This window comes from Bufo gargarizans, chromosome 2, assembly GCF_014858855.1.
Source record: "Bufo gargarizans isolate SCDJY-AF-19 chromosome 2, ASM1485885v1, whole genome shotgun sequence".
NCBI lineage: Eukaryota > Metazoa > Chordata > Amphibia > Anura > Bufonidae > Bufo > Bufo gargarizans.
In genome coordinates, this window is record NC_058081.1 from 501371754 (window position 1) to 501385156 (window position 13403).

The 13403-nt window shown below is 42.4% G+C and overlaps 1 protein-coding gene across 5 annotated transcripts in view; it reads right to left on the reverse strand.

Moving 5' to 3' along the window:
- DGKI (diacylglycerol kinase iota) overlaps positions 1 to 13403 on the reverse strand; it is a 249688-nt gene that overhangs the window by 152020 nt on the left and 84265 nt on the right. For all 5 annotated transcript variants that reach the window (XM_044281241.1, XM_044281242.1, XM_044281240.1 and 2 more), the window contains exons 15-16: positions 11497 to 11575; positions 1780 to 1835 (exon numbers count right to left, since the gene is read on the reverse strand). In XM_044281241.1, coding sequence (XP_044137176.1) covers positions 1780 to 1835; positions 11497 to 11575 — 135 coding nt within the window. The remainder of the gene's footprint in view (positions 1 to 1779; positions 1836 to 11496; positions 11576 to 13403) is intronic.

Sequence of the window (13403 nt, forward strand, 5' to 3'; positions counted from 1 at the left end):
TATTACAGTTAATCAGCACAGAATTTTGGACCTAAAGATGTAATGATGACCTTTCAGTTGCATGTGAAGCCCAATCTGAATTTTGTTATGGAGTCATGTGATGTACAGTGGATATAAAAAGTCTACTCGCCCATGTTAAAATGCCAGGTTTCTGTGCTTTACAAAAATGAGACAAAGATAAATCATTTCAGAACTTTTTCCACCTTTAATGTGACCTATAAACTGTACAACTCAATTGAAAAACAGATCTTTTAGGTGGAGGGAAGAAAACAAAAACTAAAATAATGTGGTTGCATAAGTATAACTGGGGATGTATTTGTGTTCAGAATTAAGCAATCACATTCAAAATCATGTAAATAGGCGTCAGCATACACCTGCCATCATTTAAAGTGCCTCTGATTAACCCCAAATAAGGTTCAGCTGCTCTAGTTGGTCTTTCCTGAAATTTTCTTTGTCGCATCCCACAGCAAAAGCCATGGTCCAAAGAGAGCTTCGTAAACATCAGAGGGATCTCATTGTTAAAAGGTATCAGTCAGGAGAAGGGTACAAAAGAATTGCCAAGACATTAGATATAGCATGGAACACAGTGAAGACAGTCATCATCAAGTGGAGAAAATATGGCACAACAGTGACATTACCAAGAACTGGGCGTCTCTCCAAAATTGATGAAAAGACGAGAAGAAAACTGGTCTGGGAGGCTACCAAGCAGCCTACAGCAACATTAAAGGAGCTGCAGGAATATCTGGCAAGTACTGGCTGTGTGGTACATGTGACAACAATCTCCCGTATTCTTCATATGTCTGGGCTATGGCGTAGTGTGGCAAGATGAAAGCCTTTTATTATGAAGAAAAACATCCAAGCCAGGCTACATTTTGCAAAAACACATCTGAAGTCTCCCAAAAGCATGTGGGAAAAGGTGTTATGGTCTGATGAAACCAAGGCTGAACTTTTTTGCCATCACCAAAAGAACACCATACCCACAGTGAAGCATGGTGGTGGCAGCATCATGCCAAGGGGCTGTTTTTCTTCAGCTGGAACTCGGGCCTTAGTTTAGCTAGAGGGAAATATGAAAAGTTCCAAATACCAGTCAATATTGGCACAAAACCTTTAGGCTTCTGCTAGAAAGCTGAACATGAAGAGGAACATCATCTTTCAGCATGACAACGACCCAAAGCATACATCCAAATCAACAAAGGAATGGCTTCACCAGAAGAAGATTAAAGTTTTGGAATGGCCCAGCCAGAGCCCAGACCTGAATCCGATTAAAAATCTTTGGGGTGATCTGAAGAGGGCTGTGCACAGAAGATGCCCTCGCAATCTGACAGATTTGGAGTGTTTTTGCAAAGAAGAGTGGGCAAATCTTGGCAAGTCAAAATGTGCCATGCTGATAGACTCATACCCAAAAAGACTGAGTGCTGCAATAAAATCAAAAGGTGCTTCAACAAAGTATTACTTTAAGGGTGTGCACACTTATGCAACCACATTATTTTATTTTTATCTTTATTCTTCCCTCCACCTAAAAGATTTTAGTTTGTTTTTTAATTGAGTTGTACAGTTTATAGGTCACATTAAAGGTGGAAGAAGTCCTGAAATTATTTATCTTTGTCTCAATTTTTTTACAGCACAGAAACCTGACATTTTAACAGGGGTGTGTAGACTTTTTATATGCACAGTATCTGTATGCCCCTGGCTCTCGCACACCATTAACAGTGCTCAGTGTGAGGTTTAAATTCCCCTTGGAGAAAATGTGGGAGGACACATGCGCGACCGGACACTTACCCCTGCATAGAACATCTTGTTGCGAAAGCGACTGTTGAATTTCTCTGGATTTGCTTCTGCAAGGAAAAGACAGAACCTGTTACCAGTGTTACAGTCTGAGTACATGGTAATTCTCAGTGTACAACCCTATCAACTAAAGACACTGTTCTACAGAAATTAGGAAGCTTTTTTTGTACTGGAGACATTAAGTAATTTTACACAATTTTATGTTGCTAAACATAACAATTATATTGAAAATTCCAGTGGCTTGGACGTTACAGAGGGAAAAAGTAAAAAAAACGCTGAAACAAAAATGAGGCGGTTGAGTGACGTCAAAAGAGAAAGAGTCGATAGTTTCCATCAGTCTGTAGATTAACTTCTAATGGCATAGAAGAAGATGGGCTGCAGAATTTGTAGTTGTATTTCATCTATTCTCTTTCAGATATCTTCCCCGTTAGCCACTTCCCTACTGCCCACAAACTATAAATGTCCAGGCGGGCGGCATATATATCTCCAAGGACATTTTAAAATGTGCTTGCAGAGATCACAGCTGTACACTGATTGTGCCGCTGCTGGAGTGGGGAGGCCGCTGTCAGTGACTCCCCATTGAGAATATGGTTTTTCACCATCCCTGCCTTGTCGCTCTATACACAGCACTGCCTCTTCCTTCTCTGGTCCCAGTGGTCATGTAACTGCCGGGTCCGGGGTCTGCACAGCTGGCTGGGTCTTATCAGACCCAGACCGCCTGTGCAGTAAGGTCATACAAGCATGTACAACCTCCCTGGGGATTGTAGTATGTCAGCCCCAGTTACCTGAGATATCAACAAAACAAAAAAAATAGCAACGTTAAATGTCCCCCAAAGTTCTTATATGACCTTATGGGCAGCACAAAGTGCAAAATAAAAAAGGCAAAATTAAAACGATAGATACATAAAAAAAAAAAAAAAAAGGATGTGAAAACCACTAATTTATAAAGAAAAAAAAATAAAATACTAAAAATAAAAATGACAAAAATAAAGCCCCATGTGTCTTCAAAAAAGGTACAAAAATTAGTAAAAACATGGGGAGCATTTTCATCAGGATATGGCCTCCTGCATACAACCGTAGGTGTCCCGCATAGGCGGATCCGCAATACACGGGCACCTTTCCGTTGGCATTTCGCATCACGGATGCGGACCCATTGACTTGAATGGCTCTGCAAATGCGGAGAAGTACTACGGAGTGCTTCCGTGGGGTTCCGTTCTGTACTTCCGTTCCGCAAAAAGATAGAACTTGCTCTAGATTTTTGTGGAACGGAAGGATGCCGACTATTCAAGTTGGATTGGTCTGGATCCGTCCTGACAGCCGCACGGAGGTTGCCTGTGCATTGGGGACCAAAAATTGAGGTCCCCAATGCACGGAACGGAACGAAAACATTTGTGTGCAGGAGGCCTATTGCAGTCACTGAGAAGCGTGGAGCCCTGCAATCTTGGCAGATTACTGCTGGATGGATGTGCATTTTAGTTCTAATGAAAGAGAATCTCATTATACGCAGTGGGTGAGATCTACCAAGACGGGCGCTCCCATACACCAGTCTCAATCTCCCTGCGCTGGAGTGGGATGCCTCTTAATAAATTAGGCGCATCTCTGGCAGTCCGTGATCCCAGCTAGGGACTGGGATAAATTTGAGCTATATATAAAGGCAAGTTTCTCGTGTACGTTATAGTAAATCTGACAAGTCATTATAGGCCCCGCCCCTTCCTTAAGCCCCACCCTTTGTCTTGCCACTTTAAAAAAGTGTTGAGAAGTTCAAAAAGTTACAAATCATGGCGCATGCTATAATTTACAACGTTTTATAGCTTGATGAATGCCCCTCAGTGTTCTTTCCTTTTTCCCTCTGTAACTGTAGAAGCTAGCTCACATTTTCAATGTCATTTTCATGTTCAGCAACAAAAAATGATATAAGATCAGGTAATGAGGTCTCCGCTACAAAACCTGTGTTAAAAGGCGATAGCGGTTTAAGCCGTGATCACAACCTTGCCCCATGGTCCCAATCCTATCTACAAACAATTCTGGATGGTGAGATATTACTGCAGGGTCCCTTTAAACGTTCCGAATTTATTTGACTGTGCTTTCATGATAAATTGCACTGGGAGCATGGCTACAATATCAACCAGCATTAGTATACGCTCCTTGTGTGCAGAAGAAGCTGGTTACCTTTACTGTACTCTGCTGCCCCCTGCTGCCTGATCAGATAGAGATGGGATGGATAGAAAGATATGAAAGAGATATATAGATAGGAGATAGATGATAGATACATAGATAGATACATATGAGAGAGATAGATAGATGATAGATAATGGGAAAGGTAAGATAGATAGATACTAGATAGATAGATAGATCGATAGATACATACATATGAGAGAGAGATAGAGACAGATAGATGATAGATAGATGATAGATAATGGGATAGATAAGATCGATAGATACTAGATAGATAAGATAGATAGATAGATAGATAGATAATGGGATAGATAAGATAGATAGATAGATAGATAGATAGATATGAGATAGATAAGATAGATAGATAGATAGATAATGGGATAGATAAGATAGATAAGATAGATAGGAGATAGATATGAGATAGATAGATAGATATGAGATAGATAGATAGATAGATAAGATAGACAGATAGATAGATAGATAATAGATAGATAGGAGATAGATAGATAGATAATAGATAGATAGGAGATAGATAGATAGATAGATAGATAGATACTAGACAGATAGATAGATACTGGATAGATAGATAGATAGATAGATAGATAGATAGATAGATAGATAGATAGATAGATAGATAATAGATACTGGATAGATAGATAGATAGATAATAGATACTGGATAGATAGATAGATAGATAGATAGATACTAGACAGATAGATAGATACTGGATAGATAGATACTGGATAGATAGATAGATAGATAGATAGATAGATAGATAGATGGATAGAAGGTAACAGCCTCTGTGACAGCCCTAATCTCCGGCTATGGTGCGAGTCTTCAGACATCCGCAGCAGCGACCTGCGTCACTGTGTGTAATGAGCCGAGCTGCAGCTGCCCGCCGCATTATGCTCTTGAAAAGCTAAGGTTTCAATCCATTACACTCAAATGTAACCAGTTTCCATCCGGCACCAACAAAGACGACAAAGCAATAACTTGGAGTGAAAAATGAACAAGACTTTAAAGCCAGAAGACATAAAATTCGGAATGAGACATAACAATGCCCTATCAGCACGACCAGACTGGCAGATGAGACAGACTAATACACCGACTGATTATTTCAAGGTTGTGTTAAACAATTGCCCTTTAACCCCTTGAGGACATGGTGATATTTTTGCGTTTACATAGCTGTATGAGGGTTTGTTATTTCAGGACAGGTTGCACTTTCTCATGTCACCATTTAATATTGCATACGATGTAGTAGGAAGCTGTAAAAAATGTTTAAATGGGGTGAAATTGAAAAAAAAAAATGCAACTGTGCCATAGTTTTAGGAGTTTCATTTTTACAGCATTCCCTATGCTGTAATGTTCCCTTCATTCTCATACTTTTTATTGTGTTTTAATACTGGGGAAAAAAAAAATGGGCAAAATATTTTTTTCTGACAGATCAGCTGTAGGCAGCGGCACTCATATTAGTGCCGTGGCCTTCTTGTAGCTTTGCTTAGGCCAGCGACGTCACATTCATTGGTCATGTGGCCTAGGAGCAGCTGAGCCCCATTCAAGTGAATACCAAGCACAGCCGCTATACAGGGCATGCACTGTGTTTGGTAAGCTGCTTCCAGGAGCGCCAGTGCCTTCTCAAACAGCTGACCGGCGGGGGTCCCGGGTGTTGGACTCCCAACCAAATCAGAAACTGACCACCTATCCAGACATGCGCTGTACATGTACAGCCATAGCCACTGAGTCTGCTGTTTCACACAGCGTATCTGCGAAAGGCAATAACGCCAATCACAGACATTTACCCCCTCAGATGCCATTTCATTTGTGCCATTTGCATTTTTTCGCTTTTTTTTGTTGCATTTTTTCGCTTCACTTTCCCCAAAAACTGAATAAAAAGTGATCAAAATGCCATACACACTCCAAAATAGTATCAATAAAAACTACAGATTGCCCTGCAAAATTGAGGCCTTACACACTTCCATAGATGGAAATCTAAAAAGAATATCAGAGCTATGTTATGGGGGATAACATAGCTCTGATATTCTGACCCCCATAACTTTTTAGATTTCCATCTATGGAAGTGTGTAAGGCCTCAATTTTGCAGGGCAATCTGTAGTTTTTTTTCAATCTGTAGTTTTTATTGATACCATTTTGGAGTGTGTATGACATTTTGATCACTTTTTATTCCGTTTTTGGGGAAAGTGAAGCGAAAAAATGCAACAAAAAAAAGCGAAAAAATGCAAATTGCACAAATGAAATGGCATCTGAGGGGGTAAATGTCTGTGATTGGCGTTATTGCCTTTTGCAGATACGCTGTGTGAAACAGCAGACTCAGTGGCTATGGCTGTACATGTACAGCGCATGTCTGGATAGGTGGTCAGTTTCTGATTTGGTTGGGAGTCCAACACCCGGGACCCCCGCCGGTCAACTGTTTGAGAAGGCACTGGCGCTCCTGGAAGCAGCTTACCAAACACAGTGCATGCCCTGTATAGCGGCTGTGCTTGGTATTCACTTGAATGGGGCTCAGCTGCTCCTAGGCCACATGACCAATAATGAATGTGACGTCGCTGGCCTAAGTAAAGCTACAAGAAGGCCATGGCACTAATATGAGTGCCGCTGCCTACAGCTGATCTGCTGGGGGCCAAGGAGCTGGACCCCCATCAATCAGAAACTGATTACTTATTTAGAGAAAAGGTCAGCAGTTAAAAAGTCTCAGAAAGACCCTTTAATAGACAGATAAATATTTATTGTGGAAGAACCAATGAAAGACAGGAAGGATACAGATATTGATGTAATATGGTGACTGATTTGGATCCAAGCATGGTCTCCAGGAATCATCAGAATCTCTCAGTAGTGCAGCCTCATGCTTTATGCTTGTAATTTCGAGTGATCATATCTCACTATAGAAGTAAGATATTAGAAAATATTTTTCACATGTTATTGTACATTATTGTGTTTTTATTTATCATTTATGGGCTTTTTTTTCCACCACAGACCATTGATGGTCAATGTCCGACTGGCGGGGTACAATCCCGGGAAAGGTGATCAGTAAATGGGCCTTTTCCAATGTTACAGAAAAATATGGTTCCCAGCCAGACCCTCAGTATGATGACCACACAAACATATTGTATATACTGATATAATTAAGTGAGATTCACCCATTAAAGGGGTTGTCCGGGTTCAGAGCTGAACCCGGACATACCCTTATTTTCACCCAGGCAGCCCCCCTGAGGCTAGCATCGGAGCATCTCATGCTCCGATGCGCTCCCTTGCCCTGCGCTAAATCGCGCAGGGCACGGGCTCTTTTGTTTTCAATAACACACTGCCGGGAGGAAACTTCCGCCCGGCAGTGTGTTCGGTGACGTCACCGGCTCTGAGGGGCGGGCTTTAGCTCTGCCCTAGCCGTTTTACTAGCTAGGGCAGAGCTAAATCCCGCCCATCAGTGCCGGTGACATCACAGGGGTTCCTGGCAGCCCCATGGAGAGCCCTGGTACATCACCGGATCTACAAAAAATGCCTTTGCCCTGTGCAATTTTGCGCAGGACAAAGGAGAGCATCGGAGCATGAACTGCTCCAATGCTCTAGTCAGGGGGGCTGCCGGGGTGAAAATGGTGGGATGTCTGGGTTCAGCTCTGAACCCGGACAACCCCTTTAAGTGATATCAGTATGGTGTTTGGTCATTGTGTCCCTTGTTAGCATATCAAAGATAGGAAGTAGGAGAAAAGCAGTTGGACAACATTCTCTTGGCCAACAGATTGGGAAGATAGTCATAGGGTGGAGTCGATGGTGGGGGCCGAAACACAGGAACATGTAGGCTGTGAAACTTGGGGCCTTGGTCCCTCTTCCTGCAACCCCTGGACAAACAGCACTTCAAGAGCAAACTAGGCGTGCTTTCTGTATATGTGTGTAAGTATATTATCCCTAGGACAGAGCCTAGGACACTTACCACGGTCGCAGGGGTGCTAGTGAAGGACGCCCTTGAAAAAGGTTGCCATGCAGTGGCAAATATAGTTATACATATATAAAGAACCTATGTTCATGTTTATCAGTTTTGCACGGCAGCATTAGATCAATGTATAAGGTGCATACATGGTCCATGTCTTTTTTTCTACAGCTGTCACAAATCCAGCTCTGCTACATCCATCTGTAGCTGCTTTCAAACATCTTCTAATTGCCTTTGGAACCCCACAGGATCGCAACTGTCATCCTGTAGTGCTCTGGTAACATTAAATGTGGTATATTAGGAGTTGTATGAGATTGGTAAAACTTGGCTCCGTTCTTCCAGAACCCCTTTGGCCATGGGCTGTGTGTGGTATTGCAAGGGGTTTATCTGCTATATCATATATAGAGAAAATCATGGCAGTCTTGTTTGCTAGGAGGTCCTGGCTTGTAGTTTCCTAACCTAGACTTCTTGTAGAAATTCAAATTTCCACACACTCAAATAGCGTTTAAAAGGGATTGTCCAAGATTTTACTATTGATGGCCTATCCTCTGGATAGGCTATCAATATCTGACAGGCAGGGTTCTGATACCCTGCACCCCCACCGATCAGTTATTTTTGGGGTAGCCAACTTCCAGGGCGTGAACTACACAGCTCTGTCCAGGTCGAGCATGCTCACTGCCACTCCATTCATCCTCTATGGGACTGCCAGAGATAGCCGAGCACTGTTCCCAGCTATCTTACAACCTCTTTAACTGTGTTTGAATCTAGAGTTTTCCTTTAAAAGGGGTTTTCTTGAATGTTCATATTATTGATGACCCATCCTTACTTCAGCTTCACCAAAGAGAATAGGGCTGGGATGCAATACCAGATACAACATGTAGACCTGAGTGGTAATGGTACAACCCCTTTAAGCCTCATCCCTGGCCCTAGGAACAGGCGCCAGAAAAGCTGAGGAGAACGGAAAGTTTTCAGAGTGAATCAGAGAAGAGTGACACCTTATTAATGGGACTTCGCTGGTTCTGCCTCTCACTGTAGACTGTATCTGTGCTGTGGTGTCAGGGTAATTACTAGAATGAAAGAACAATTTGGTGCTCACATCAAGTAGTGAGTTCATCATTCTCTTGAGGAATCAGTCTGAGAACGGAATATGTCCACAGAGTGAGAATCGGAGAACTAAAATACGTTGCTAAAAGTCAGTGCAATCTTAAAGGGAAACTGTCAACTTCAAAACACCCCTTGAACTAGTGCAATCACTGTTTAGTGTAAGAGATACTGAGTCCGGTTATGCAATCTTCATTTTCATCCTCTCTTGCCCTCTGGTGCTGTGCTCCAACAAACCAGCAGTAATGGCGCTGAGAGGAGTCCTCTCCATTATGCACATGAGCTTGGGAGTCCCCTCAATGCTTTTTACTGCTGGTTTGTGGAAGAACAGAGTCGAAATGTAAGTGAGTCTGGAGATAAAAGTGACATAACCAGACTCAGTGGAACTTACCCTATACACCAGGTACTCCAGTTTGTTTTGCAGCTGACATTCCCTTTAAAGGGTTTATCCGCTTTGGACAGTCCCCGTTTTATAGAAGCTTTTATAATAAGTGATCATCTGCTCAATTTCCCTGCAGCAGTAAGCTACATTCACACGACTGTATCCGTTTTGAGGTCTACAAATCACAGTCCCTGCAAAATATGGTCGTGCTCTGTGTACATCCCGCACTTTTCACAGGACCTGTTGTAAAAACACCTATTCTTGTGCGCAAAATGGACAATAATAAGACATGTTCTATAATTTGCGGCACAGCCTCATGGATGTGGACAGCACATGGCTGACAACCATGTGCTGTCCATATTTTTCCAGGCCCATAGAAATTAATGGCTCAGCGTGAGATCCACAAAAAATGCAGATTGGGAGCAGACCGAAAATGCGGTATTGTGAATGCAGCCTTACACACTTTCTCCTGAAATCTACAAGGTGTGATGCATGGACATGCTGAGTCCTTAAAGGGGTATTCCCATCACGGACAATGGGGTATATAGCTAGGATATGCCCCCATTGTCTGATAGGTGCGGTTTACACCTCTGGGACCCGCACCTACAATGAGTACTGAGCGCGGAAATAAACGTGGGGCGCACTGCGCATGCGCAGCCGCCCTCCATTCATTTCTATGGGGCCGTCTGTCCCATAGAAATGAATGGGAGCAGGGGCCGCGCCTGCGCGGTGCACTCCCATTCACTTCTTTGGGAGCAGCGCTTGGTGGTGGACGGACCCTGGGAAATCCGGGGTCCTCCAGCCACAACTTTCCCCGCTCCATTCTGATTGTTGGTGCGGGTCCCAGAGGTTGGACCCGCACCTATCAGACAATGGGGGCATATCCTAGCTATATGCCCCCCTTGTCTGTGATGGGAATACCCCTTTATGGTTCTCCAGAACATAAGACATTCTTTACAGACACTCAGCGCTTGGTGGTGGAAGGACTGGGAAATCCGGGGTCCTCCAGCCACAGCTTTTCCCGCTCCGTTCTCGTTGTAGGTGCGGGTCCCAGAGGTGCATATCCTAGTGATGGGAATACCCCTTTAAGGTTTTCTAGAACATAAGACATTCTTTACAGACACTCTCAGTTCCAGCTTAATGAGGGACTTCTCTCTATTAATTTAGATTTCCCTAATTGGGGAAATCCCCCCCCCCCCCCAAACAAAAACTATAGAAAAAGTTCCACAATCCCCCAACCCCAGCTCTTGGACGCAGCTGCTATCCCCCCCCCCCCCCTGATAGCTGGGGCTGGAAATTATGGATGTACATTTGAATCTGCCTAGTTGAAACCTGGCAAAACCTATGGGATCTATTTTGACAGCCATGTTTTTGTTGTTTTTTAACTCAAAAACATGTAAATCCTTTGCACACCTAAGGAAAATAGTGTGATAGTTAAGCTAATATTATGAGATGAACACCATAAATGCCAGAAAGGCGTGGCTGGTGGTGGGATAACTTCTGGGACCCTTGCTGAGGCGAAAAGGGAAATCCACCTCCCTCATTCTACTCAGAAAGGGTGGCATTTATTGGAGACTAAGGCCACTTTCAGATCGGATCCACTCTTGATTTAGTCTTACAAATACTGATGAAAAATACTAATCAAATACTGACCATGTGAAGGTAGTCTATTATTGGAACTAAGGAACTCAACAGGTGGACCTCCATCAATGAGTTATTCATGGCACTCTATAATAGTGTTTCTAGTGGGAAGTAAGGGTGACTAGTACATAAAATATAATAAAATAAAAATATATAAGCTATCAGGTCACTGAATCAGGAAGAAGGATCTTTTGACAATTAGCCAAAAGAGGAGATTAATAAAAAAATACTGCAAGTCAAATGTGGAGTAGTTGCCCATAGCAACCAATCTGATTGTGGGTATCAAGTTTCAGAGACCCTTTGGAAAACAAAAGCAGCTTCCTCATTGGTTGCTATGGGTAAATATGGCATTCAGCATTGGATACAGTATTTCTAGGGAAGAATACAGTGCGCAATGGATTGATAGGAAAAAAAAATGCATCAAAAACTGGGAACATGACTAAAAATGGTGATATCACCATGTCCAGCTCACCTCTAGACTCATGAAACTCCAAGGTCACGTGTGCATCAAATCCCAGGCTGAAGTAATTATTGAATACGTTTAGTGGAAGCTGGAAGAAAGCACAGAGCTAATTGTGAGACAGGCCAGACACCGGAAGCAAAGCAATTACATCGCTTGGGCTTATTCAATATCTTATTAGTTATGCAGTCCATCAGACAAGCAAAGAAGTTCTATGACTACTGTGCCATCTAGTGGTCAGGCTTCATATTACAGTTCAGCTGCATAGATCGTGAGGAGGTATAAACACAATGTTACAGCCTACATATAATCTACAAAAAACTCATCTTGAAGAGATCCTGCTTTATAGTCTGTATTATACCTCAAAGCTGTATTCACAACTCTGGTCAGCAAGATTATCTATCGACAGACACAACCATGACAGCTTTTTTTTTTAAAACAAATTCATTTTTATTGAATTTTCATTTTTCACGCAGAAAATGAAAGTGAATGGCAGTGAATCACATAATATTCGAGCAGGCACAGTCGTACAAGTCGTAACAGCTTAGCTTAGCTACTATAACCACTTCAGGACTGGCATACTTTGTACCTTAAAGGGGTATTCAAGCTTTTTGAGCTTGATGATCTATCCTGTTAGACCAGCACCCCTACTGATCAGCTGTTTTCGGCAAACTAAACAGTGATCGGAGCTGGAAGAAGAAGGCTCCATCCACCGTGTAGTGGCCGTGTCGCATTGATGGGAGCTGATCTGCAGTTCGCTGACACAACCACTACACAGTGGACAGAGCCTTCTGCTTCCAGCTCCATCCACTGTTTAGTTTCCACTTTAAAGACCAAGCACTTGTGACATTCCAAAAGCCATAACGTTTTTATTTTTCTGTTGACAGGGCCTTATACACAGCGGACAGAGCCTTCTGCTTCCAGCTCCACCCACTGTTTAGTTTCCGCTTGAAAGACCAAGCACTTGTGACATTCCAAAAGCCATAACGTTTTTATTTTTCTGTCGAAGCGGCCGTATACACAGCGGACAGAGCCTTCTGCTTCCAGCTCCATCCACTGTTTAGTTTCCGCTTTAAAGACCAAGCACTTGTGACATTCCAAAAGCCATAACGTTTTTATTTTTCTGTCGAAGCGGCCGTATAAGGTTTTCCAAATTGCTGAGTTCTAATTTTCGATGGCATGATTTTGGAGACATAATATTTTGATTATATGTTATACTGTATATTTTGGGGGATGCAGAGGAATGCAAAAAAATAAATGATCATAAATCATATTGCAAAAATGTACTGGGCAAGCTCTGATTTCCTTTCCTGACACAAATGTGTTCTGTAGTAAAAGCTCTCCCTTACTATAAAGCACTGCTATTGTGCATGGAGGGATGCTGCTGATTATACAGTAGATGCTAAATGACATCTTCTACTGCGCATGTACTGAACATGGGAATCAGGACATACGTAGTAACCAAAGAATGGGGGCCATCACTGAAACATGGACAGGTTAGGTGACCCCCAAGGGCACGATGTTGCATGGACAAGAAGCAATGTATGACCAGTGAAGAAGGCTCTTTATGGGTGGCATAGTAGCAGGAGATCTCGGAAAGGGAACAATAAAAAAAGAAAGGGATATTAGTAATCTTTACAGCCACATCATATGTTAAAATAAGTACGTTTATAAGAAAGAGGCCAAACCCTTTAATATATGCCTTTTCTGCATCACATGTATACTATCAGAAGACGTCTCCTTCAATAATGTGAATCCAGCCTGTTTTCTATAATTCTTCTTTTTTTTACATTAACAGATGAAATATTTTCCCCAATAATCTCTAGTCTTTTTTGATTCCCACATAGTGTGCACTGTATTAGTTTATTTTCTCCACATTTGGAGACCACTCAGATTCTTACTGAGGTGAAATTTTCCCT